General features: G+C 38.2%; 1 protein-coding gene across 3 annotated transcripts; it reads left to right on the top strand.

Moving 5' to 3' along the window:
• Positions 1–625: 625 nt before the first annotated feature.
• On the top strand, positions 626–25277 carry phf2 (PHD finger protein 2). Of its 3 annotated transcripts, none has more exons than XM_057361668.1 (22): positions 628–1224; positions 5842–5927; positions 6759–6873; positions 7108–7268; positions 7613–7754; positions 7991–8177; positions 8488–8650; positions 8759–8846; positions 9602–9708; positions 11028–11119; positions 11321–11410; positions 11573–11908; positions 12497–12616; positions 13725–13840; positions 14013–14191; positions 14579–14646; positions 15443–15612; positions 18690–18985; positions 20299–20394; positions 20470–20579; positions 21146–21440; positions 22623–25277. In XM_057361668.1, the coding sequence occupies exons 1-22, from the start codon at positions 1127–1129 to the stop codon at positions 22709–22711; spliced, it is 3204 nt and encodes a 1067-aa protein (XP_057217651.1). In that variant the 5' UTR covers positions 628–1126; the 3' UTR covers positions 22712–25277. The 3 variants fall into 3 exon arrangements, with proteins under 3 accessions (XP_057217653.1, XP_057217651.1, XP_057217652.1); XM_057361669.1 differs by having other exon boundaries at positions 633–1224; positions 18711–18985; XM_057361670.1 differs by lacking the exon at positions 12497–12616 and having other exon boundaries at positions 626–1224.
• The last annotated feature ends 2015 nt before the right edge of the window (positions 25278–27292 follow it).

Raw genomic sequence — 27292 nt, 5'->3', positions numbered from 1 at the left:
CTTTATGACCTTGCTCAGTTCCTTCAGGAAAATGAACCATGGTGTTATAATAGTAAAATTAGCCATATTTTTGGTGAATTGATTACCGTTTGCGTTACCATAGTTTTACTACAAATATCTTTGTTACACTATGGTTACTGTGGTGAGACCACAGCATAGGTTATTATTTTTATACCATGTTTTAAGGTTTTGTAGTGCAAGGTGCATAAGTTTGTGGTATTACAATACACGTTATTTTATAGTTTTGATCACTCTTTTCAAATAAATGTTTGTTGTGCCAGCCCCCTGCTGGAGATAAGCCTCCTGCCTTATCATTTTTAGTAGGCCTCGAAGATTTTAGTTTTTGCATAAAAACAAAACATATTTTTCAACATTTTTGTATTTTTGAGTGTTCATCTATTAATAATTTCTCATTTACGTGCACTTTTACTTTTATTTGTATTATTTATTACCTGCATTTTGTAATAATTAAAAAAAGCTAAATATATATCAATTGCAGCTGCCAAATGACTTGATCACAACTAGTAAATTTCCTCCCTTGGTTTTAATTTGCATACAGCCAGGCACTGTATCTGTCGTTATTATAAATAAGGAAGCGCTTGTTCATTTTTAACCAAGCCATTTCTAAACGGCTTCATTTCATCCAGGCAAGTGCCGTTACCGAGTTATATCTTGTGTACGGTTAACGTGTCACAGACTCTCCGCTAGTCTCGTGCTCGGTTGGCTGGAGATCCCTGGCGGTGGAATGTCGTGTCTCTATCGTCCCGGGAAACCCTGAGACGCAGCCGCAGCGTTTAACGAGCTCCATTCATCCCGAGCGGCATGACCGAGGCGATTTTTCTTGTCTTGTACACTGACGTAACGATATTACAATGAAAGGACACATTTTCTTACGCTTTATGAAAGTCTCGTATAGTCACCAGGGGGCATGCACACGTTAACGCAGCGCGGGAAACATCGCAACATTGTAACATTTCTAACGTTATAAAGGCGGATCGGATGGGACTAGATGTCCAGCGGAACTAGGAGCAGCTCCGAGGCTCTTCATATCGCTGTAGTTTGTGTTGCGGGAGGGTTCCTGCTGCCCCCATCCATCTCTCCGGCTGTTGTTGTGAATTGATCTAACATGGCGACTGTACCCGTGTATTGCATCTGCAGATTACCTTACGACGTAACCCAGTTTATGATCGAATGCGACGCATGCAAAGACTGGTTTCACGGCAGGTAAGGGCAATATTTCGGTGAGGTATGTGAGTGTTGATTTGCATAACGTTTGGATGGGATGCTTTTTTGCTCGCGTCCGCCTTAGTTGCACATTTCGGTGGCTACATTTGTATTGCCCTTAAGAGCGAGGGCCGCTTGAAGAAGAAGGCGGAGTTATATTTAGCTGGCTCGGTTGACACGTTTTTGTGAACTATACAAAAATATTTTGTTAATCGCGGAGCCATTTCGATGGTTTTTCCGCGATCTCGGATCGATCCGCGTTCGTTGCGCGCTTTGGCGGAGTCTCTGACTGTTACGCTGATGTTGTCGTAGTAGTGCGCCGTGGGTGTCTGCGAACACGAATGGCTTTGCTCTGTACATTTCACCCAAATTAGCGTCTTTTATTTGACACATACGTTAATATTTCAACCCTGTAACTGCGTCAGAAATCTGTGAAAACAGATTTGAACAAGCATGTATTCACTGGTGTACGTTGTCTGCTCATGGCATAAAAGGCTGCATATGAGCCAGACATTGTCGATTCAGAGCTTATCTGGGTTCATATCTCCACATTTTTAACACGTATGTCATCTACCCTTGTGATAGATTGTATTCGATATGATCATTGCCAATAATTTAAGATGTATTTGTTGTGGGCTGCCGTGTAGCTGCTCCGAACCATCACTGACAGCGGCGTGTAGCCGAATGACTTTGGTCCGATGCGATAATGGAAGCTCTCTCTACACTAGCGATCTAATTTTAGCTTTCTGCTCATTTCGTCCCACTTAATTGTTTGTTTTCTCAACGTAATCGAAACTATTCGATAAAACTATTCAAAATTCTACCATGGTGAATGTAAACAAAGAACAAGCGTTACAGTCCACTGACTGATGTTTTTACGCGCGTTTAATTTTAACCCTTTAATGAACTGAGCGATTGCGGAAAGGAAATGTTTTATTGGTTTGTAAAAAAATTGTGAGAGAAATAAGGAGTCGTAATAATATAAATGTGGCACCAGCTGGTTAAACGCACACTACGCGTGTTATAAATTAAACGATCTGATCTCATTCTCGTTGCCAGACTGAAATGTACAGTTCACATAAAAATGTTAAAAGTGTAAAGAATTGTTTGAAACCAAGTGCTAGTGGGTTTTTTTTTATTTCTGCTGAGGTTTACCGCCCCCGGTGATTTTAAACCTCCGTGACCTCTATTGAGAGTGCAGGGTGATTCTGTGAGGTCAGATGAAGGGAGAAACCCTTTTTTTTCATTCTGGATAGATATTCACGTTTGTGTAGTCCTAAAATACAGTAGTAATACTAACAATACGTTTTTATAATTATTATAAATTGCTATCCCATATAATATACACATTGTAATTATTTAAACCATTATTACATAATACTTTGTTATTTTTATTATTTATAGTAATAATTATATGAATGCTTCATTTAGTAGCACAATATTTTCAGTCTACTGTAATTTGTAATTACACTTCTGTAAGTGTTACGAAGCTGGTAATACAAAAGTCAACAATATTTAATGATCATTACCTCATATTACAAATGTTTATATCTGTTATATTCATGAACTGTCTATTCTGTGTGTACTTCTTGGTGAGAAAGAGCCAAGTTTATTGATATTTATGAGTACTTGGTAGACATAATATCATAAATATCCAGATGAACAGACCTACACACGAAGAACTGAATTGAAATGCATGTCATTCACAAAGTTCTTCATTTCCCCCAATAACAGGCCCCAGTATCCTTGCAATTCTGAACCAGAATTGACTTGACAGGTTCACAACCAGGTTACACTACTTTAGATCAGTAAAACTGATCACTATAGTTAAGCACACAGTACAATTAGAAACAATAGTATCATTATTATTATTATATAGTAGTATGTCTCATTTGTCTCGATTGTGAATATACATCGACAGCCCAACAATTTGTTGTATTTGTTTCCTGTTCCTAATATTTAGAATGCCGTATAACCAGAATACATTTTCATAAGTGATCTTGTTGTCCACTGCAGGCTAGAAGTTGTTTTATTTGAAAGTCTGTGACATGTCTGTGACACACCTCCAAATGCTAAACACATGCTGTTTGTGATGGTGGGCGTGTGCTGGCGGCTCCTCAGGTGGCAGTGAATGACATCATTCCCTTCTTTCACAGGGCAGGAAGCCAGCTACAAGTGGCGCATTAGATTCTAAATGAGATTTGTCCCGTTAACGATAATAGCTAGTTTGTGACGGCAGCTTTGACATTTGCGCAAGCTTCAGTTATAATACTGTAATGGCACATGCCTCAAGGATGAGTTTGAGTTTATCATACAGGCTGGCAAAATACTGTATAGTGCTGCCATGATTTATTTTGGGTGTTTGAATACAAATCTTGAATTAAGCATAACACAAACTATAGCCTATATATGTTTCTCCTTTGTTTGTCTGAACCCTCGACCGTGTAAAATTTTAGTACGTTTTTTTCACAGTGATAATCCAGCTATGCATTCTCTCACACGTATAATTGATAACCTAAAAGTTAAAAAGATGAACTAAAGTTTGATTTTATCCACGTTTTTTAGGGAGTTGTCTAGTCGTCATTGGATCATTTTGCTTTATTTCAGACACAAAACCATTAGGATACTTATTTACGGAATATTTACTGCTTTTAAATAGATGTTTTCTCAGACGTTGCTATTTCTGGAAAGCTGTTTTGAGACGTTCTCCCGAGACTTTCAACAGTTAAACTACAAAATGGCCCTGTGAATAAATGTTATCATTTTAAACTCTGCTGGAAATGCATTCCAGAACTCATCTCAAGTTCGAAAGTGATTTGAGGTAAAAGAGCATTTAATGCAATTCAATGAAGTCTTACCAAGTTGTTTAATATTGAATAGAATTTCACAGGACGCTGTGTAACTTCTGTCTTAAAGGAATAGGTGACACATTTAATGAAAAATATGCCATTATTTATTCATCCTCTTGTGAGTCCAAAACACAGTTTTCTTTTCTATGGAACACACAGTAGGAAATATTTTTGAAGTTGCTCATAGTCACTTCGGCGCTTTTATGTGCTATGTTCTAAGTGCTCTGAAATATTTTAAAAGCTTTGTTTGCAAAACTGAATATTATGTTGTGTTTTATGAGAACACTCCCCTCCAACTACACAAGTTGTATATTCAAGCCTACGTTGGTTGATGCCGTTTTTGCATCAATGGCACCAAACATGGCCAATGACCAAAATCATATATATATGTTTGTATGGTACTTTTCATACTGCTTTTCTTTAGCTAGCTTCACGGCTAAATCAATTTAAATCACTAAAGAAATAACAATTTAAAGGAAGAGGAAAGAATGAAAGTGTATTTCACTGCTAATCCAGATGCAATTCGACCCATCACACCCACTTACACTCGTTGTTTTCCTGAAACTTGACCCCTTTTGCTACGATTCAAAGGTTCTGACACCAGTGAGTGGACAGCTTTCTTGATATTCATACTGTACTGCTGGAGGAGAGCCCATAAGAAGGGAAACTCCCAATACAGCGATCCATAAGCAACTCCCCCTAATGGCAGGAATGTGTTTTGGTTATGTTGGGTTTATGTTAGTATAGAAAAACCATTTGCCTTGCAGATGGTGTGACAAAAATGCAAACAGTCGTATAAACAGCATTCACTGGTGCGGCCTTTTCATGTTAGGACGTTTTACGGCATTGAATTGATGGACAATTTTTTCCACTGATGAACAGAAAAAAGCTCTTTAAAGGGATAGTTCACCAAAAAATGAAAATTCTGTCATGAATTACATATCCTCAAGTTGTTTCCAAACCTTTATAAATTTCTTGGTTCTGTTCTGTCCTGTTGAACACAAAGAAAGATATTTGGAAGAATGTTAGCAACTGAGATGGGGCACCATTGATTACATTGTAGAAAAAAGGATTGTATATATATTTTTTGTTCTGTTAAACACAAAATGAGATATTTCAAAGAATTTAGAAAAACGAATTTAGAACTGTTCTAGGGCACCTCTGACTACAATTTTTTGACTACCCCAGAAATCTCAGTTGCTAACATTCCTCTAAATATCTTTCTTTGTGTTCAACAGAACAAAGACATTTATAAAGGTTTGGAACAACTTGAGGTTAAGTAATTCATGACAGAATTTTCATTTTTGGGGGAACTATCCCTTTAATGTCTAATAGAAAGTTTAAAAATAGAATGGACTCTTTGGTCTGGAGAAAATCCGCAGTTTATCTCCATCACTAGTCAAACACAACTGAATGAGATAAACAATGGGGTAAATGAATTGAGCAAAATGGAGGGAGGAAAATCTAGTGACGTTTACAAGATGCCTGCAACAGGAGAATTGTTTTCCAGCAAGACAAGAACCCCAAAGCCAAAGCTGAACAAACAAAAGACTTACAGTAAAAACAATGTTAGGTCAGAAGCATGCTTTAAAGAAGTATGTCAACCTAAAATGAAATCTGACTGCAATAATAAATGTTAATTTGTTGTAAAGCACAATAAAACAAACTTTAACAGGGTTGCATGTTTTGTTGACACTGTATTTTATCGATTGTTTTACAGAACCTTTATTACCATAAATAATCGTATTCTATGGTTGTTGTTTTACAGCTGTGTGGGAGTGGATGAAGATGAAGCACCAGATATCGATATCTATCACTGTCCTAACTGTGAAAAGACTCACGGCAAATCCACCTGTGAGTATCTTTCCATGCTAATGTGATTGACTTGGTTGTCTTAATGTTCATATATATACTGTACAGTGGGCTCCGAAAATCCGAGACCTGTTTTTAAAATGTTTATCTGAAAGTAACTAATTTGAAAGTTGTACCAAAGATAATAGATATTAACAAGATGCGACACTGCCATTACAATGAATGAAGAGGAATCCAACGCTCAATATGGGCGCTCAAAAAATGTATTTTTTTGGCGCAATTACAGCTTAGACTACCAAAGCTATGGTAAAGTTCATGTCATGTTTAAATATTGATAGTAAATATGCTATTTAATTCAGATTTTTGCCAGCGATTTTAGAAATATCTGTTTCTGGTTTGCTATGACGTAAATAGCTGCCCAAATGCGTTCTTGCCATGATGTAAATCGCTGCCCGGAGAAGTTGCAAACATGGCCGCCGAGTGACACGACTTTACTAAACAGACTTTGGTTGTACTCATATTAGAGTTCTGGACCACACTGTTTGTAATTTTGTTTTAGAGCAGTAAACTGAAATACTATAGGCTTTATCCTATTAAAGACTATTGTTAGAACGCCATATGCGACTCTGAAAGTGATTTACCCTAAAATGACACAGAACAACAGTTTCAGTTACAAACCAAACCATCATGTTGATCTGAAAGATCTTCAGGATCTTCTGGACGTGCACATACATTTGAGAATGCTTTAATACTGGGAATGTATGGATTCATTTATTTGCTTTATTATGTAACTGGGTACAAAAAAGGGAAAGTGTATGGTGATGATCATGGTTGAATTTACTTTAACCGGTTTCGTGTTTCCAATTTTGCCAGTGAAAAAGAAAAAGAGCTGGTATAAACATGACACGGGGCAAAGCGGAGATGTCAAACCGGTTCAGAACGGCAGTCAAATGTTCATAAAAGAGCTACGCAGCAGAACGTTCCCAAGGTATGTACACATTCGGGTTCCTTGAACTTGCCAAAGTGAATACCATTGTGCAAGATTCGAAGGGCCCGCGCTCTTAAGTACTTCATTCAGTGACCAGAAGATGGAGCTACTTGACCAATTTTGTTGATATTCCACACTTCCACCAAACATCTGAAAGAGATTCCAGCAGGATGTCTTTTATGTGAGTAACTATCCTGACCTTGCCACATGCTGACCTTGTGTTTTCCGCTGCAGTTCAGAAGATGTGGTGGTGAAGCTGTCAGGAAGTCAGTTGACGCTGGATTACCTTGAGGAGAATGGATTCAATGAGCCCATTTTGATTCCGAAGAAAGATGGTTTGGGGATGTCCATGCCCGCACCCACCTTCTACATCAGTGATGTGGAAAACTATGTTGGTAAGATTATTTTGAGTTGTACATTATTGATTACAAACTTAATGTGTTCATCTTTTAGGTGTTTTAAAGATATAACAAAACCAGTGGCTCTCTTTCTTTTAGTATACGCAGCACAACAACATTTTTAATTAGCTAATTTTACTTTGTTTTACTGAACAGGCCCTTTCATCAAATATTTTCATGCTTTAAATATATTCTTGTACCTGAAGCTTTCACAAGAGGGCGCCATAAGCAAATAAAATACACACCACTTTGCATGCATTACCATCCCAGACATAGTGTTTGTACAATGTGTTTGTATATACCATATCGGCCTAATATCCTTCTAAACTTTGCATTTATAGGGCCTGATGTTCTTGTGGATGTTGTCGATGTAACCAAGCAAACCAACAGCCAGATGAAGTTAAAAGAGTTTGTTGATTACTACTATAGCACAAACCGAAAGAAAGTATTAAATGTGATCAACCTGGAGTTTTCAGACTCAAGGTAAGCATTTCCATACAAAATTATGCAAAGTTGCTTATTTTAGTTAATGTTGGGGTTGCCTCAATAAGACTATTTCAATTGTCAGTACTAAGGCTGGTGCAGTTTCATAATTTTGAGTACAAATTTTGATTGCAACAGAAGTTTTCTAATTATATAGCAAACCATCAATAATAAAATAAATGTCAAAGAAACAAAAAACTGAACAGTAAGGAAACATTTCTCTTTTATTGATCTAGAATGGGCAGTATTGTGGAGAGTCCGCAGATAATTCGCAGATTGTCCTGGGTAGAAAACTACTGGCCAGACGATGCATTGTTGGGGAAACCTAAAGTGTCCAAGTACTGTCTCATCTGTGTGAAAGACAGCTACACAGACTTCCATATCGAGTGCGGTGGTGCCTCTGTATGGTATCATGTACTAAAGGTAAATCCTCAAGATTCATCAAGAAAATTAATTGACTTCCATTTGATAAATGTTATATGCCTAAGCCGTGGTTTTGAATACTTTGCAATTGTTATAATGATGATTCAATATATGCAATTGTAAAGGTGATAAATGAACTAATAATGGATTAATTTGTATTACTATACTAAGAAAACAAAGTGTATAATATAACAAGTAATCAGAACCAGTTTTTTTCAAATCAGAGGACATTTTATTACCAGCAGCAAAATGGGAAAACTACAATAGTGTTTGTTGTTGATTGATGATGTCAGTGCTTTGTGTCATACAGGGAGAGAAGATCTTCTTCCTCATCAAGCCCACCTCCGCCAACCTGTCTCTGTACGAGCGCTGGAGATCTTCCTCCAACAACACCGAGATGTTCTTCGCCGACCAGGTGGACAAGTGTTACAAGTGCACACTGAAACAAGGGCAGACTCTCTTCATTCCATCAGGTGAGGACACTAGTCAATAAAAAGAGTAGATTTTACATTTTTCACGCACATTTATGAAGTACGGAAATAATAACATTTATGTGTTCATTTGTGCTTTTTTTATGGCAGGATGGATTAATGCAGTACTGACTCCTGTAGACTGCTTGGCCTTCTCCGGCCACTTCGTCCACAGTCTGAGCGTAGAGATGCAAATGAGGTCAGTGATCTCTACTTTTTCCTAAAAGAGGCTCTGTTCCAAAACGCATCGAGTAGCATTGATAGGATGCATCATTTTGCCTGTATTCTAAGGCCATTTTAAGAACATTATCTGTGTAGTAAGATACCTTTTTTTGAACACTGAATTTATTCTTTGCAAAGAAGGCAATCCCATGATGCATTGCAGCAAGCAAAAGTAAGCAAGTAAAAAAGTCGGAGAACTAAAGTAAAGAAAAATCACTAATAAATATTACTATATTCATATGCATATAATTTGAAGGAAAAATATATTGTTTATTTAATGTGCTGAAGGTATCATGTTAACTTTAGTAAAAAATCATTGTAATTTCTGTCACTCTTTGTATGAGTTGTTGCTTCTATACAGCTTAGAGGTCAGATCACCAAGTTTCAGAACGGTCATAGTGGACTATATAGACAGTTGCACACGTGTAAATATTTTATTAGGTACGGTAGGGTTAGTGCACACTGCAGCTATTATACGGGATTAGAAGACTCGTCTAATATTTTTTGTTGGTGCTTCTTGCTACTTTAAATGTAATTACACGCAGTTTGAAAATGCAATGACGACTAGTGATCATGCAATTGAAGCATTCAAGCGTCAAACCTTCCCTCTTCTTCCCGGCACTTCCAAGACAAAATGGAAGGAAAAGTGATCCGCATGTGTTCTTGCGTTTCTCACATCTGTGAGACCATGACTTTGTCTTTGTAATCCTGCGTTTGTTTCTCTCCACTCAGAGCATACGAAGTGGAAAAAAGACTCAAGGTCGCCAGCCTCACTCCATTTCCAAACTTTGAAACAGCATGTTGGTATGTGGGGAAGTATTACCTGGAGCGGTTTAAAGGTGAGCAAACAACTAGACAGATGAAACAATACAATCGCTCAAAACTGGTCTGTCTATTGCGTTTGGCTTTTTCGTAGGTCCAGGACTGAGTTAGGGTTGGCCCGTCTCTCCCTCCCACACACACTACAAAATCACTTTTTGTGTTTTATCATTCATTTTCATTTAATTCTTTACGTCACTCAAAACCTAAATTGTTCGCAGCAAAGCTCCCCTCAAGCGTGAGTTCCCTGTTTTCGTAAAAGCAGCTTCAAAGGTTTTTCTTTCAAAAATTACCCCTCCGTCCCGTGCAGCGTGACATTTATCAACGCCGGTGAACTTTGGGACAGGAAATAAAAACGATCTAACGTCGAAGCACTTGTAAGGAGGACGGTTCCTCGCCCGCTCTGTGCGTGATCTTGGAAGAGGCCTGCCGAGCAGATGAGGAGGGTCTGGAGAGCCGAAGTATTATTGCAGTCATTATATCGGTGTGTCTCAGGGGTCACAGATGATTAGCTTCAAAAGGCAGAATCACTTGCTCCATTACAACCTGGCGTTTAAAGTCCCTCATCTGGCCTTGGACTGGCTTGTTTATGTTTCCACCATTTTACCCCCGTCACGTTGCTTCATTTTGCCAGATCGCCGTAGCGCGCACATTGAAACGGGCAGATTCGAGGGCCGCGGTTGCTCTCAGGGCTATCTGATGTTCAGATGGGGGGGAATCGGATTACAAGGTCATCTTTTCGGTGTTCGCCGCCCGTGTGCGACTCCAGGTAGAGGAAAAAACCTTGGCCCCCCGCCCGGCGGGACGGTTGGCCTGTGGCCAGCTCTATTGCTCGCTTCTCATTTAGCTGTTTTAGCTTTCACTTTGTGTTCATGTTATTCATTTAAATGCGGTGTGGAATATATTTCCTGTTGTGGCTGTGTATTCCGTCCAATGTAATCAATGTTGAAGCTGGCCTTCCATAAAGGCACACGGCTGTTTTTAGGCCCCTCTGGATTGAGGTAATCAGATTGATATATGAATGGCCTTTGTTATTGAACAGTAATGGGTCCGGTCGAAAACGCAGTCCGGTTTTATTTCTGGTGTTGCGTTTCTTCCCACCTTTCAGCACGTTTTCATGCTCTGAGCTCTTTTGACAGGGGAACCGATGTCTTTGGTATTGGCGCTAATGATTTAAGGAAAGTTGGTTATTTAGGATGACCTTTCTCCAATTTGCCTATTTAGAAAGCGTCCGCTTGTAGAGAGTATCTTGTATTACTAATACCGCACTAGTTAAGGGTTTGGATCCAGATGGGAGCGTCGGACTCATGATGCTAAATTTTCCTAAAACCTTTTGCAGGTTTACATAAGGCAAATAAGCAGCCGCCTCCCTATTTGGTACACGGTGCCAAAATCGTCAATGGAGCTTTCAGATCGTGGACTAAAAAACAGGTACGGCATCCAATCAATACCAGAACTTTGTCTGCGATTATTTAGAAACAATTACAAGACCTGAGCTTTTGTTGTGTTTTATTTATTGTGTTTGTGTAATTGTTTTGACATTTTGTACCATGGTGTTCTTTCATTGATTTAAATGATGTAAACAATGGGGTCATGTGCCGATTTAACCGTGACATGCACCTCTTTGTGAAGGCTCTTTTAGAACACGAGGACGAGCTTCCAGAAAACATGAAGCCAGCGCAGCTTATTAAAGACCTTGCCAAAGAGATTCGGATTTCAGAGGTGAGCTCGCTGCGCAAATGCAATATTCCCATTGATTTCATAGAAGAGTTTCAGCATCATACACCCGATATCATCGAAAGATGTGTTATTGTACATGTTCGTACTAGCTTGGCAAATCTTGTAAGCATGTGGTTGATAACCAGCTCAATGTTCTAAACTCAGAATGCAACAAAAGCCATAAAGAGCGAACCCAGCAACTCGAAGCCCCCAGCAGAGGAACCTCCATCTGCTTTATCTGAGCCTGAAGAGCCCATGTCCCCCGCCCGCATCTCCTCTCCCCCGAGAGATAAGCCAGCCAGGAAGAAAGCCACGAAGCCACCCAAACCGCCAAAGGCACCCAAGCCTCCGAAGGTGCCCAAAATAAAAGAAGGTGGCAAGAAGAAATGCAAGAAAGAAAAAGAGAGTATTATACCAGAGAAAAAGCCCTCGAGTCTGGCAGCGCTCGAGTCTCACGCAAAGGACATCCTAAACAAGATGGACCAGCCAAAAAAATTAAAGGTTAGTTACAACCATTTCATAGCATTTTGATGAGAGGTAGCCAGACTGACTTTGTTAAAAAGTGTTAAAAGTAAAAAAAATACTTGTATATCATTTTATGGAAAGTTTTTTTTAAAATTTATTTTATGCATGAAAAAAGGCCCAAAAAGTACTACACTTAAAAACTAAACTTAAGAATGTCCTAACATTTCTAACATGTACGTATGCATTTGGCAGACGCTTTTATCCAAAGCAACTTACATTGCATTATACTACACATTTGTTTCTATGTGCAATCCCTGGGATCGAACCCATGACCTTGGCGTTGCTAGCGCCATTCTCTAACCACTGAGCTAAAGGAAAGCAGTATTTGATGTCTTGGCATCACATAATGAATTAAATTTTTTAAACAAAACACTTATGCAAATATACTAATGGGGAAACAGTTTGTTTCGGTTCTACTGAAAACTATATGGTGAAGTACATATAGTTAGAAATTATAAGAAATTATTATTATATTAGTTATTAAATTATTAGACATTATTAGATGTTTTTAGGTGTTCAGAATTGTTCAAACACATTTTGGGGACACTTTTCCTATCTCGACAGATGGCAAAGACTGGGTTGAGTGTCATAGAGAAAGAGACAAGTAAACCCAGTGACGTTCAGAAGTTTGAGATGATTCGAGAGCACAATAAGAACAAGACTGAGGCAAAATGGAAATACAAGGTATGTTCATTTAGACGGTTTCAGCGGCAACAACATAAACAAATGTTATTTTATTAACTTTCGGTAGACCTTCGCAAAGAATCAATAACTGTTGAGTAGTTTTAATTTAACCTGTAATTATTATACAATAACATATTTATATAAATGAATATTAAAGGGAGAGTTCACCCAAAAATGAAAATTCTGTCATCATTCACTCACCCTCAGATTGTTCCAAACCTGTATACATTTCTTTGTTCCAATGAACACGGAGGAAGATATTTGGAAGAATGTTAGTAACCAAACAGATCTCATCAGCCATTGACTCCCATAGTATTTATTTTCCCTACTATGGCAGTAAATGGTGGATGAGATCTGTTTGGATACTGACATTCTTCCAAATATCTTCCGTTGTGTTTACATTTACATTTATGCATTTGGCAGACGTTTTAATCCAAAGCGACTTACATTGCATTATACTATACATTGTATCTGAGTATGTGCAGTCCCCTGGGATCGAACCCATGACCTTGCCGTTGCTAGCGCCATGCTGGAACAATCTGAGATGAGTAAAAAGTTTTTTTGGGTGAAGTATCCCTTTAATATGAATTAAATCTAAAATAAATTGTTACGTTACTAGCCACTAGCCAGACCAAAAACCGAAACTTCGGGCCAGGGCATCCGATGAAACCGTCTATAATGCAATGTCATATCTCCGGCATGCCATCTAACTATTTACATATGCCTTCATTTGAATAGCATGTCGTGTCATTATTGTTGGACAATGCAGAATGGCTTTTGTAGGAATCCTAATTCTGGTGAACGGAAGGCATTAGAGGTCTTTCATTTAGAGGGAGAATTCAATGCCAGATACATCAGGAATGTTTATAGCCACTCCAAGTCCTTCAATTCGAGCTGCTCTCCAAACACTTGCAGATGGAGAGGAACCTCTGTTTGATATTCTTCAAGGTCATCGGCTGCAATGACTTCGGGCTTTGACGTCTGATCGTGGCAGACATAGTTGACAGATGACGACAAACACCAAAGAGCCTTTAAGTGTGTGGGAGGAAGAGTTTGAATGAATGCTGAGATTAATATTTGTGGGTTTTTTTTTCATTTTGTCTTGCAGAACAGCAAACCTGATTCATTGTTGAAGATGGAGGAAGAGCACAAATTTGACAGAAGTTTACACGGCCATAAAGACAACAAGTTTGCGTTTTCAATGTCGCATAAGAAGTTGCTGGGGTAAGTCCGTGAACAGGATTATTTTTTATCACGCATGGCATGCACATTTCTGCTTACATATATATACAAATACAGTGACGGCAAGGTTACTTTTTCAAGCCGTTTGAATGTTCGTTCTTTGTGTACCGCTTTTTTTAACGTGTTGTTTCCTTCTATCATCTGGTCTTCTCAGATCAAAGACGCTCAAGACTCAGAGCAATTTGAGTGTTTTTGGCTCTATACAAAACATTAAGGAGGAAAAGCCCAAGCCCGTGCGGGACGAGTACGAGTACGTCTCTGATGAGGGGGAGCTTAAGATCGACGAATTCCCAATCAGGAGGAAAAAGAACGCTGTCAAGAGAGAATTCTCCTGTAAGGTTTTATGATACGTGATCTGGGTCAGGGTGATTTTCTGATTAAATAAAACGTATAACTTAAGAGCTACAAGAAATGAAAATGATTATAAAGACTATAATCAGACCCAGATGCAATCTGGAGAGGTATTTTCTGCATTGATTTCAGGGTGAAAATGTGCAGAATTCTTTGGAATGGGTTTGAAAATGATAAAATGTGTTAACAAATATTAAATGTTTGGTTTATGAAGATGGATGGGATGGAGTATCACTAGAACACAGGATGAGGATTCTGTGTGGGCCTGTATGTAATACATACACTGGACTTTGAACTGCGTAGATGTTTAATAAAAAGAAATGTTTATTTTCATGCTATGTGAGACTGAACATCTGATTTTGTTGACAGTTTTATCAAACATCAAAGAGCCCATTCAGCCATCGAAAAAGTCAAAGCTTCAACCGTCGGTCATAAAGGTGAGCATCAACAGCATCTAGTATTAAATGAAACAATTTAACCATTAAATTAAAGTCATTCACTTTTCTTCGGAACAAACAAGAAGAGACGTTTGACTTAAACTGTGTATACAGTTTTTTAAACATATATACTTCCGCGTTCCACGAAAGAAATATTAATGCTGACAAGATGGTGAGCATACAGTGTACAGTGACAGAATTTTCACTTGTAAGTTTACATTTTTTCTTTAATAAGACGATGGTAAAACCATTTAAAGGCTGATTGATAATAAACAGGACGAAATCGGGGCAAAATCCAAATCTCTAATTTTCGTTTTACAAAGTAGCTGATTAATTCCATATGGATGCTTTTAAAACAGTCTCACGTCCATAGGAAACGCATGTGTAGGCTTTCCGTTTACTGATGTTTTCGGCTTGCAATAATTCACCCTTAATGCCCCGAATTAAATGAACATACGGCACAAATCAAAAAGCGCAGGATGGAGCCAAGTATCACCCCAAAACTGATGAAGATAATAACTGCCGAGTGAATCCAATTACAAGGAGAAAGTTAATCATGACAGAGACCAACATACGCACACTGTAACATATGAGAAGTGACTGTCATGTCAAGGAAAAACCACAAAGCCCAAAATATCTAGTATCTGAGGAACGTGTGTTGCGGTTAGGCTGTATTATATACAGACTTTATTTTACACTAATAGTGGTGTAAGAAGTTTTTTAGTAACAAATTTGGATGTACAGCTTCTTAAATAGCGTTCAGTTTTCATGTTGTTCATATCCATTATAATTTCAGAGTGGAGATTCGTCAGATGAAGAATCGCTCCACATAGACACGGAGGCTAAGACGGATGTCAAAGGCCGTAACTCCAAGGTATCGAAGAAGAAAGGAGGAAGTTCAGCCGGGATTCTGGACCTCCTACAGGCCAGCAAACAAGTGGGCGGCATTGACTACAGTAATAACAGGTACATGACTTATGGTCATATCTTACAGTAACACTTCAAGTCATTTTCATTCATTTCAAGTAACTCTTGCACAATACCAATCGTTCTGATCCAAACTTCCGCATTGTTTTTAAAGGTCCAATGTGTAATTTATCGGAGGATCTATTGCCAGAAATGCAATATAATATACACAACTATGTCTTCAGAGGTGTATGAAGACCTTACATAATGAAGCGTTATGTTTTTATTACCTTAGAATGAGCTATTTCTATCTACATACTAGGGGTTGAACAGATTTTTTGAAGTCGACTACTATGTGATAAAATGTTTTATAAATAGGGAACTAGGGCTTTTGCCGCAGAACAAATTGTGAATGTTGCGGATGAAAACAGGACACAGTGTGAATGATGCGTGCGGAAGCAGGACAAGATAACATATATTATTGCTGGGAGTGTGACAGAATCCCACTGAAGCGGGTGGGAATGACATCCATCCTGGGCGCAGGTGTCTTGGAACAGTCAGCGGTCTTCTTAAAGGTGCAGTGTCAAAAAATCACATGACCCGCCACTAGTCGACATCAAGCTTTAAATGTCACTTCAGATCATTAATGTGGACTAGTCGACATTACTATGTAGTGTGTGATGCCCTTTTTTTCTCAGCAAAGTTTCAAAAAGTCTGCAAGTGTGATGTGTAGTGTTTTCAAAATCTGTTCAGATGTTAAAAGTCGTGTAGTATATTCCAGCTTTTAGTGCTGTGTCAGCCACCGTAGTGCTTCGAAAGGTAGGGGGAGGGGTGGAGTGGAGTGGAGATGCCGCTAGATGACCACTAGATGCCTCTAAATTTCACACACTGGACCTTTAATGTAAGTGTAAAAAATCTCATCTTCTCATAGCCAGTGCTGGGCGGAGCTCAAATGTGAAGAGCACTAAGGAATGTTTAGCTTCATTGCTCCTGACATAATTTTTTAAATCAAAGCAGTGTTAAATAAAGAACAAACACTATTTTTATTGTCTTATTATTTTTAATGATAAACATCCATTTCTGCAAGCTTATGCACTGAAGTGTGGTTGTAAAACTGCACACTGTACTCAGATCTTGCGCAGGTGTTTCTCTGTCTCTGGAACAATGCTGAAAGTAATAGTTTGCACAGCTCTATGTCAGCAGTTTACATCTACTGGCATTATTTGTTTAATCCTCCCGTACTTTTAATTTCTCAAACGCAACAATGGCTTCAGGCTGTTCCTCTTAATTTTGCTGTTTGCTGTTTCGGGCACATTTTTGATGGTCTATTTCCACTGCGCTGAAACCTGCAAATGAGCTCAAATGCAAAAGGAGAGGGAAAACATGGCTCAAATATGTTAATTTCACAAATTATTTTTGTGCCGACACATGACTGCTGGATTGTGGAAGGAAATGCCTGCAGTCACTTACGACCACATTAAACACGCTCCTGACTCATTGTTCCACCTCCCCGGTTAATCACTTAATAGGTGGTAATCTGCACAGGAGAAATTCTTATTTTTCTGCCGGTTACCTCGAGCTCGGGAGCAGATGTGGAAACAATAGTCTCCTTTGGCTTAGTTCTCCTTGTTGTATCGTCTTCTGAAATGGAAAGAGATGAAGAGATTTATGATGAGGAAATGATTATAAGCATAGTTTACAAAGCTATGGAAGAGTCAACTTGAAGTGGCAGGCGAAGCAAAGAATGAGATTAGTGTTTTTTTATAAGCCAATATGATTGTAACACAGGTAAGTGTTAGTTTGTGTTAGTCGAATTAAGTTTCTTGTGTAGAGGTGTAGAGGTTATAGGTTACTTTTGTTTTGACTTGTTGAATATGATGCATTACCAGGGTTACCAGGTCTGCATAACAAAACCAGTTCAATGGCCAATCAGAACTAGCCCAAAACCACAACGACCCCAGCCTAAATACCAAAATGTGCCACTCCCACAGCTAAAATGCATATCGCTGCTGTCCTTCTAATATCTCCATATTTCATTGTTTTTAATTTTTATATATAAATAATTATTATTAGTCACCCTTTTATGTTTGTCACTGGGTTTTTCAGATATAGATAACCAATAAAAAATATTGAAAAGTGCTTGTCAACTTTGACAACACAGTATTTATTCATATTGAAAATTAAAGTGTTTTTCCATCTCCTGGAAAACCGTGAATTTGAACATCAAAGGTTTCGGAAGTACAGCAACGATATTTTACAGTCACTATTATACGTCACACACAGTTTCTTCTTGAAAATCAGTCTATAGTAGTAACCATAAACACTGTCTGTTTTTATTAATTTCTTCATTTTACCTCTAGAAAGATACACTAAATTTAACTTAACATGCAGAATAAAAAACAACCTGTGGCAACAGTTTGAAAGTAACCCATTTCTGCATGAAAACTGCAGATTTGGCAACCCTGTGCATTATAATATAATCTTTGGTTTTTAGATTGGTTGGTGGGCCTGTTGGCTTTGTGTTCAGTTTAGTCTTATTATTAAAGAAAAAATGCGTACAAGCAAAGCTTTTGCTTTATATTTACGAAAAGTCCACTCAATGTCATCAGCAGCTACAGAAAATCCTTTTCGGCATGAGTGACATCAACCATTTTTGTTGGTTTAAAGGGATAGTTCACCCGAAAATGAAAATTCTGTCATCATTTACTCACCTTCTTGTCATTTCAAACATGTTTGACTTTCTTTCTTCTGCAGAACACAAAAGCAGATATTTTGAAGAATGTTGGTAACCGAATAACGGCGGTACCCACTTGCATTGGTTTTTGTGGCCATACAATGCAAGTGAATGGGTACCACCGTTGTTTGGTTACCAACATTATTATTTGTGTTCTGCAGAAGAAAGAAAGTCATACAGGTTTGAAATAACAAGATTTTAATTTCTGGGTGAACTATCACTTTAACACGCCTGTCTATTCAAAATCAGCATCTTATAATACACAAGTGTCCGTCTCAACCCTCAAAGCTTCTGTTTGCTCCACACCAGCACGAGCCATTCCCTAAAATTCGATTCGCTTCTCATTCTCATTGACACTTGGAGTAATGTGTGTGTTGTGTATTTCTTATTGATGGACTTACAGTCAGCCACCTGCATCCCCCAGCACACAGGAAGCCATTCAGGGCATGCTGTCCATGGCTAACCTGCAGTCAGCAGACTCTTGTCTGCAACCCACCTGGAGCAACAGCCAGGCTAAGAACAATTCCCACAGCGGCGCCGCCAGCAAGAAGCCAAACGTCGCGAGCGGCGGTGGAAACAGCAAGCGGCCGGCCAAACGTCTGCCTAAGAAAACGCAAAAGAGCAGCAGCGTGGACAGTTCGGACATGTTCGATGATGACCAGGACCACCTTGAGGCTTGCTTTAAGGATTCTGATTATGGTATGTTTTTCGGTCATGGGAACGGTAGATTCTTCCATCGTGCTTAAAAATCCATTTGGAGAACAGATTGCGGTTCTTTCATACCTTGATCTCGGATAGCTTGTTTACGCTATTATCAAGACCAATTAGTTCCTCCGAGGCGATTTGTCAGTGATGTTTCATGACTTGCAAGTGCCCAGGTGCCCTCAGAGTGAAGAAAAACAATGTAAATCAATTTTCTGATTAGAGTTTGATTTTGACTTGTGGGGGGTTCTTATTCAAGGCATGTTTATTCTCCGCTGAGGAAACGTTAAATCCCGGCGGTTCCAGTGAGTCCGTTTTAGCTGCGAGCTTTTTGTGAACCCCTTCCAACAACAGCAAGACCATTAGTAGCCTGTTAATAATCCATTAGCATGAGTTTTAAACTGTTGTTTTAAATGCTTTTTGATCCAATAGCATAATTCGTCATTACTAGCACGCACATTCCCTTTTGGACTCGCATTAAGAGAGCGTCGCATCAAACGCACGAGCATTCCTTCCTTCTGTAAACATTTTTTATGCGACTCTGAATTGTTGGAAATTGCGTGATTCTTGAGTTCAAAGACGCTAGGTGCATGCAGGCTAAAGCAGGGCAAAGAACAGCTGCCAGGCATCTGTGTCACGCTAGCATCCTGTCTAATGGGAAAATACTTAACACTGAAGTTTATGAAGTGCAAAAACAAAGATGGTTTCTCATGTAAGTCTGTGTGTTAAAACTAAAGCACAAAGGCTTTCTAAAAGGAACAGTTCATCCAATAATGACAATTCTGTCTTCATTTACTCACCCTCGAGTTGTTCCAAATCTATATACGGTTCTTTGTTCTGATGAACACAGAGAAAGATATTTGGAAGAATGCTTGTAACCAAACAGTTCTTGGCCACCATTGACTACCATAGTAGGAAATATTGCTTTTTAAATTTCTTTGTTCTGATGAATACAAAATAAGATATTTTGAAGAATGTATGAAAGCAAACAGTTCTGGTGTTTGCTTTCATACTGTGGTGCTTTTGACTGTGGTAGTCAATGGTGGCCAAGAACTGTTTGGTTACAAGCATTCTTCCAAATATCTTTCTCTGTGTTTATCGGAACAAAGACATTTTTACAGATTTGAGGGCGAGTAAATGATGACAGACTTTTTATTTTGGGTGAACTGTACATTTAAGTGACCTAAAAGAACATAGATCAAGTCACGTGGGAATATAATACTTGTGTAGATACCAAAACGATCTCAAGTTCTTGTAATGGCACACAGGAATATAACTGTATTTTTCCTCATTGTGTCAATTTGTTTCAGTTTATCCATCGCTAGAGTCTGAGGAAGACAACCCCATTTTCAAATCCAGATCGAAAAAAAGGAAAAATACAGATGACACTCCATATAGCCCGACAGGTAACGGAAAGTGATTTTTATTCATCAGTCAGTAATGGAACTGTAAATATAATCACATATGGTTGTGTGTTGTAGCGCGAGTTGGGCCGACTGTACCGCGCCAGGAAAGACCAGCAAGAGAGGGAGCGCGAGTGGCGTCTATAGAGACGGGGCTGGCAGCTGCAGCAGCCAAACTCTCTCATCAGGTTAATGCTTTGCATTCATTCCATAAATAAGAATAATGCACATTTAATGCTTTAAAATATTTTTGAGACTAGTTGTTTCCTACCCTATTGTATATATACCTATCGTGTTGGAGGGAAAAAATAATACTTCAAGTTTTTTTTCACATGGACATTTTTTGGGGAAATGAGAGGCTATTAAGAGCAAGTCTGTAAGAAGGTGAAGCTTATTTTAACATTGTCATCTCACATGCACACACAGTATGGTGTACTTTTCCCCAAACAAAATCCAAATTCGGGAAAAGATTATAACATTTTTATACAGAAGTCCAATGCAGAATAAAGAAGAAACAAGTGAGTAGAATACATATCACATTTCTCAGTAACTGTACATTTGATTTGTATTCCATATAAAACATATCTGCCATTTAAAACCTCTAAACTTATACAATCTGACATAAAAATTGGATTTTTATTCAAATCCATGCTTTCCAGCATGTACTTAAGGTAGTTCTTCAATTTTTAAAGCACATTTATGTGTTCAGACGTGATTTGCCTGTATTAAACTAACTCTTAAGTTCCTGCTGCAGGAAGAACAGAAGATCAAGAAGAAGAAGAAGAATACCAAAAAGAAGCCTGTGACTGTGGAAGAGCCACACAGACTCTCTCAGGACAGCAGCTCTCCAGAACCCACACCGGACTTAGAGACCAACCCGGCCGACCACGAGGACAACACCGGGACGGGCAAGACGGCCGGCATTTCGCAACCCATGGCCCCCGGAGTCTTCCTCAACCAGCGGCGGCCTTCGTCGTCATCATCGTCTCAGAACACCTCATCTGTCCCGCCAGCAAAAGTCGAACGTGGGAACTCGACAGACGCCAAAGGTGAGCAGCCATTTTGGAAAGCTTAAAGGAATGGTTGAACTAGAATAAAGTCTGTCATCATTTACTCAATGTCATGACTTTACAAACCTTATTACATTCCATGTGGAGCATAAAAGACACGGCTGGTTTGCTTTTCCCAATGCAGTTATGAGGAATAGAGTTATAGCTTCTCATTTTTTTAGGGATGCACCGAAATGAAAATTCTTAGCCGAAGCCGAATAAAAATGAAACACTTGGCCAAAGGCCTAATACTGACTGCTGAAAGAATGTACTGTAGCTACTCTGTACCCCGACAACAAAACACTTCATTAAAAAGTGTCATTCAACATTATAAGCTAAAAATATGAATAAATGAAAACTGTTGGATTATTATAGGCTACACTGCAAAATGATTTAAAGAAAAAAAAAACATCCATGCAAGCAATTCTGACTGACAATCATTTCAGTTCACGTCTCTCCTCCAAACTCCGCGGGATGCACAGAACATACTTTGACAAGTTGTTTAGTAGAGAGGAACTGTGTGCACGCGACCACTGTATGATGTCCAAGGATGTTGCGAGCAGCGGGTCAGACCGCCTGCTCCAGTCTGAAGTACACAAGTTAATCAGTAAAGACGCTTTCATTCAGAAATTTACTCCGGCTCGCCCTCTCTCTCTCTCTCTCTGCGCTGGTTGCTGCTTGATAATATCATACGTAATTTTTGTTGCCATTTTCGGCTGAATATTTTTGGTTGCCGAACATTTGGTGCATCCCTAATTTTTTATTACATGAAAAAATTGCTGTCATTAGAAATATTTTAATGTATGAAATATATAATTCAGCTAAATATAATGTGTATAATTGTCTTACTTGAATTTATCAAAAAAAATTTAATCTGTCTGATCATTTTTTATACACCTGCATTTTTGCATTTTTACTTTTTAAGTGGTTATATACTGATAATATGTACTGAGTGGGGCGGAATTATCACCAAAGAGAAAATTCTCCCTCATGTTTGGAGTTTGGAATGTAAGTAAATAATGAAATGTTTTTTTGGCGTGAACTTTAATGAGGAATCATCTTTAATGAGATCATTTATTGACACAGCTGCAGCTTCAATAATATATCACGCATACGATGATTTAAGTGTGCTAGGTTGTTGTTGCACATGCTAACCATTTTGATCGGTTCTCTCGTCCACAGCCAAGCGACTTAAGAAGGGAATGGCGACGGCCAAACAGAGACTAGGAAAAATCTTAAAGATTCATCGTAACGGCAAACTCCTGCTGTAACACGGACAGTGAGAGACTCAGACGTTCTCCTGATGTTTATGGGCCCGCGGAACAGCCTGACCTGATCCCACACATGGTGAGCCGGGATGAGAGCAGTATAAACTGACAAAGCCAGGAACGCAAACAGAGGTTTTCGATTTCTAAGAAGAACATAGCTCAGATAGGTTTTTGCCTCTTCTTTTACTTTATAACTTTCAGATATGAAAAATGTACAGAATACCTGCTATTAATATTTTGTAAGAAGAATCTGTCTCTGTTTTACTACAGCTATCAGTTTATCAGGGGTTGCTATAATAATTATATAAGATACAATACATAGCAGTCATTCCAAGGTGATGAAAGTATCCCTTTGCATGTGTCCAGATGCATGCGTTGTCGAGGGCTGGGGGGGGTTGAAAACAAGAAGTTCATTACTGCTTTTGGATGTGGCTTATCATTGTCAAAGAAGTATTACTAAAAAGACGACTCACAATTACTGCCGGGGGATTTGAAATTTATTTTCCGTAAGCAAAAATGTTATATGCAGTACTTACACGGGACAAAAAAAGTACTTTTCTGTTTGCTAAGCACTATCAGAAATAATATTTATTGATTTAATATAATTGTACATGTCATAGATAGTTTGAGGAAAGCCAGGCACTTACAAAACATCAGTGAAGCACAAACATTATATGATATTGTAAGTAATATTATATAAAAACAGCGACTATATAAACAACTTTAGCTCTTGATTGGTTGGCTGTTTTTATTATTATTATTATTGAATAACAAGGTTTTTACAAACATAGGAAGATTTTATGTTACAGTGAGTTTGTAGGGAAAAACTGTTATAGTCTATTTTGATATGACTATATCTTTACATATCGATTACAAAACACTTCTACAAAATGATGTGGTTGGAATATTTTGTTTATTGCATAAATAACAATGTTATAACTTTCTGTATTGTTTGCAATTAGGGCTGTCACAATATTTTTATTCCACGTGTATTATGATATCAGCATTTTAATTATTCATCTTTTGATTTTGTGTTTTCTCTTTTTTTGGAGGGGGGGTAATGAATCACACTCAAAATACGAGTGTATGTAGAGAGAGAGAGAGAGTTTGTAGCTATTTTAGGTCTCAAAACAAAAACGGGTGCAAAATCACCACCTAATATTTTGAAGTATCAGCCAGATGCTGGTGCTGAATTATGTATGATATTATCATATGTTTAGTATTAACACAATACAAATAATCACGGTTAACATCACGACTATTGTCAATACTGGTATATTGTGACATCCCTATTTGCAATTTATCACTTTTCTGTTAGATTTAATTTCTTTAATTTTCTTTTAATTTCTCTACAATCACTTATTTTTAATCATCTTGATTTTCTCATTACTTTATTGTTCGGCAATGTAGCTCTTATTACGGTTCTGCTCTATGTTACAAAACACTCGCCAAAATCTAGGAAACACACTACATGAATGGAATCGACAGCACTGATGATAAGCCTCATCCATTTCACGACATGGGGATACTTTCTCTCCTCTGTTTGTTTCACAGGCAGCACCCGTTCCTCTAGAATGAAATATGCATTTATATCGCTTCACAGTATGTAGAATGTAGCCTGTACATAGCTTTTTAAATGACTACTTTTTGTATCCTTTTTTCCTTAATATTTCATTATACATTTTTACTAGTTTTTGCTAATTACAGACAAAAAATATATATAAAGATATAGACTTAGTCATTAACAGTTTTGTTTTGTTTTCGTTAGACACTATAGCTGAACTTTTTTAACCATCATTTTATTTTCCGTTCTGTTGTTATATTAGACAAAAGGTGTTGCCTGGAGAACAAAATAACATGAATTCTTATATGGCCTTACATGCATAAAACCATGTGTATTATGATTCAGCTCTGATGGGGGAGGAGAAAACAATATCGACAACATTTCTACGACCAGCCTGACATTTAAGCTAAAACACCCCTGATGGTTTTCAAAGTTATTTTACTAGCACCTTGTGAAGTGTTTTCTGTGTCAGTGATGTAATTTATTAATGTTTGTAGCCTTTTATACTTGTATAATTCTTAAGAGGTTTTGTTTGAAATATTTTATCAGTCTGTGAGCCCCCTAGGACGATTCTGTCATTAATGTCTCATCGAGTTTTGGGCAATAGTTCCTTTTTTTTTGCCTTAGGAAAACATTTGTCTTTACTGTTTTCATCAAATCAAGTGCAACTGCTCATCGATATGAAATGTTACATTAGTATTGTTTTTATTATTGTTATTATTAAGCAGCTGTTTTAAAGATTCTGACCATCATGCCATGAATTTTATTTTGGTAATGGAGTATGTACATTCTTAACAAGGTTTACTGTGCTCATCAGTTGCAGTGTTTTCGTTTATGTAAATCTTGTATCCACCTTTTCGATTCGAAACACAGATACATCTGTCAATGGAACTATTTCAGGTTTTTATTTGTACAAAATGTGTGTTGCTTTGTTGTGGTTTATTTTTATATGTTCAAACAATTAAATGCATCCACTGTTTCATGACAGTGAATGATACTTTTGTAGTGGTGGCCTCTGATTTTCTGACTTACGAAGATGTTTTGAATTAAGCCTCGTGTCACGTGTTTGCACAAATGGCCAGCTCTACAATCAGCTATGCACTAATGTGACCTTTTTCACTTTTGTTTTAACTTTTTGTCGTTACGCATGTGAAGTCTGTTCCCGTGGCGCGCGCCGGTGGAAAAGTCAGCATTGCTAACATGTTCTTCCACCATTCATATGAAATGGCAGGACTACACACGTTCGCTGGAACATGCTGTGGTAATTACTTTTAAATGGGCTCATGCTACTGTACCATTCAGGTCTGATGCCCTGGAGAAACTCTCGACTCAAATACAATCCCCCCATTTAGAACCACATTGTCCGCTGGGAGCCAAGCTGCACTTTCTGCTTTTGTTCATTAATACACATCTGAAGCCAAAACACAAGCGAATCAATTCGGCAGCCACGGCCAAATCATTAACAAGAGCAAGCCAAGGTCAACACTGTTAATGCTCTTTGTGTTGTGGGGCTCTGTTGTGTAGTTTTAATATACTCTGAACGTTATTTAAAACAAGACTTGCGTGTTCAATTGCGTACTCCATTTTATTACGCGGCTCGTTGGTATGCTTGATTCTGATTGGCCAGTCGCGACCTTTGCAGGTTCGTTATTCCCAGATAACAACCTCTCAAAACTAATAACACACGGTAACAAATGAAATATAAATTTGTCTTTTAATAACATATATGACATAATATTTATAAATGATTCAACCAAATTGCCTGTTCGTGACATTTGAATGTCGTTTCTTACCTTAAAAATGAAAGTAAACGGCTTTTCCTCGCGGAAGGTCTGCATTGCGTAAAAATGAGCTAATAAAATATTTAAAATTCACATTTCATGTCCAGTTTTTTTCTCATGTGGCAAGTAACGTTAGCCGTGTAATAAGCGGGATAATGTACAAGCAGGCGGCTGTTATCGCGAAATAAGCCCCTTCGGTCTGATCACACTGTCGGGGCTTATTTCTGCAATAACAACCGGCTGCCTGTACATGATCCCTTACGTGATTTCTGTCCACTTGAGATAGACATCTTGTTTCTCTGTGATTTTAATTTCTATGACTTTTCTGTCGGTTTAACTTCTTGGCTTTCTTGCTCTCATTTACAAGAATCAGAGGTGGTACAACTTGGAGAATACCACCAGGTGGAGATAGACATCTCAGAAAACAGGTACCTGTCTCTCTTCGGAAAGTCATGAAGTTTTGCAGATGAAAGCATCAGATAATTGTGATTCCCCATATCACAACATATCATACATTAACTGCCAACTATCAATGATTAAGAGCTAATTTGCAAAAAATAAATAAAACTTAGATGAAATCTATGCCAAGTTAAAAAACAATCGTCCATAAGCGAACAATTACTGTAAAAATGTGGCCTCAACCAATTTCATATTTTTATGTTTACTTTCTCCTCAGTTTCTTCCCTTTGGTCTTGGCGTCGCACGTGATCCCGCATAAATCTCAACAGCATGACATACATTTCAAATAATTTAAGATAAAACCATCTTTGAGTACGTATTTGTTATTGTTGGAGTATGTGGCGGGGTTCCGCTCTCAACATGAAAACGCTGATTTTGTCATCAACATCTGCCATGTATCAGACACAGCGCAGAGAACGGCACAGCTCATTGCCTTACGGTAAACCAAACGGCCCAGCAAAGTAGCACCCATGTCCCCCTAAGTACTTTGGAGTGTATTAATGATGTTTATCTCAAAGTGCCGTCCCGAGGGGACTTGCAGAAGAAGTCCGTATATCAGGCCTAACTTGTTCCTGCCACTAGTTTGTTTGTCTGTGCATAGCAGTGTTTAGCAAACATTGTTTTAGCAGTTAGTTAACATTTTGAAAAAAGCGCCGCCATTTTAGAAAGATTGAGTATGACTGATTTGGAAGAAATGGGAGATACGGAGAGCGAGGGTTATTGTGAGAGGCTACGCTTTTTGATTAAATGTAACATTTGATTGACAACAATAGAGGAAGC

This window comes from Triplophysa rosa, linkage group LG20 (assembly GCF_024868665.1).
Source record: "Triplophysa rosa linkage group LG20, Trosa_1v2, whole genome shotgun sequence".
NCBI classification, from domain to species: Eukaryota; Metazoa; Chordata; class Actinopteri; order Cypriniformes; family Nemacheilidae; genus Triplophysa; species Triplophysa rosa.
Note: the sequence above shows the minus strand (reverse complement) of the source record. Positions and strands in the feature narration are given on the sequence as shown.

Excerpts from the sequence above, each read along its gene's own strand:
- phf2 (XM_057361668.1), top strand. The coding sequence starts at position 1,127 with ATGGCGACTGTACCCGTGTATTGCATCTGCAGATTACCTTACGACGTA. Across the intron at positions 9,709-11,027 it reads TTACCTGGAGCGGTTTAAAG|GTTTACATAAGGCAAATAAG; the intron begins GTGAGCAAACAA and ends AACCTTTTGCAG. Across the intron at positions 13,841-14,012 it reads TCGCATAAGAAGTTGCTGGG|ATCAAAGACGCTCAAGACTC; the intron begins GTAAGTCCGTGA and ends TGGTCTTCTCAG.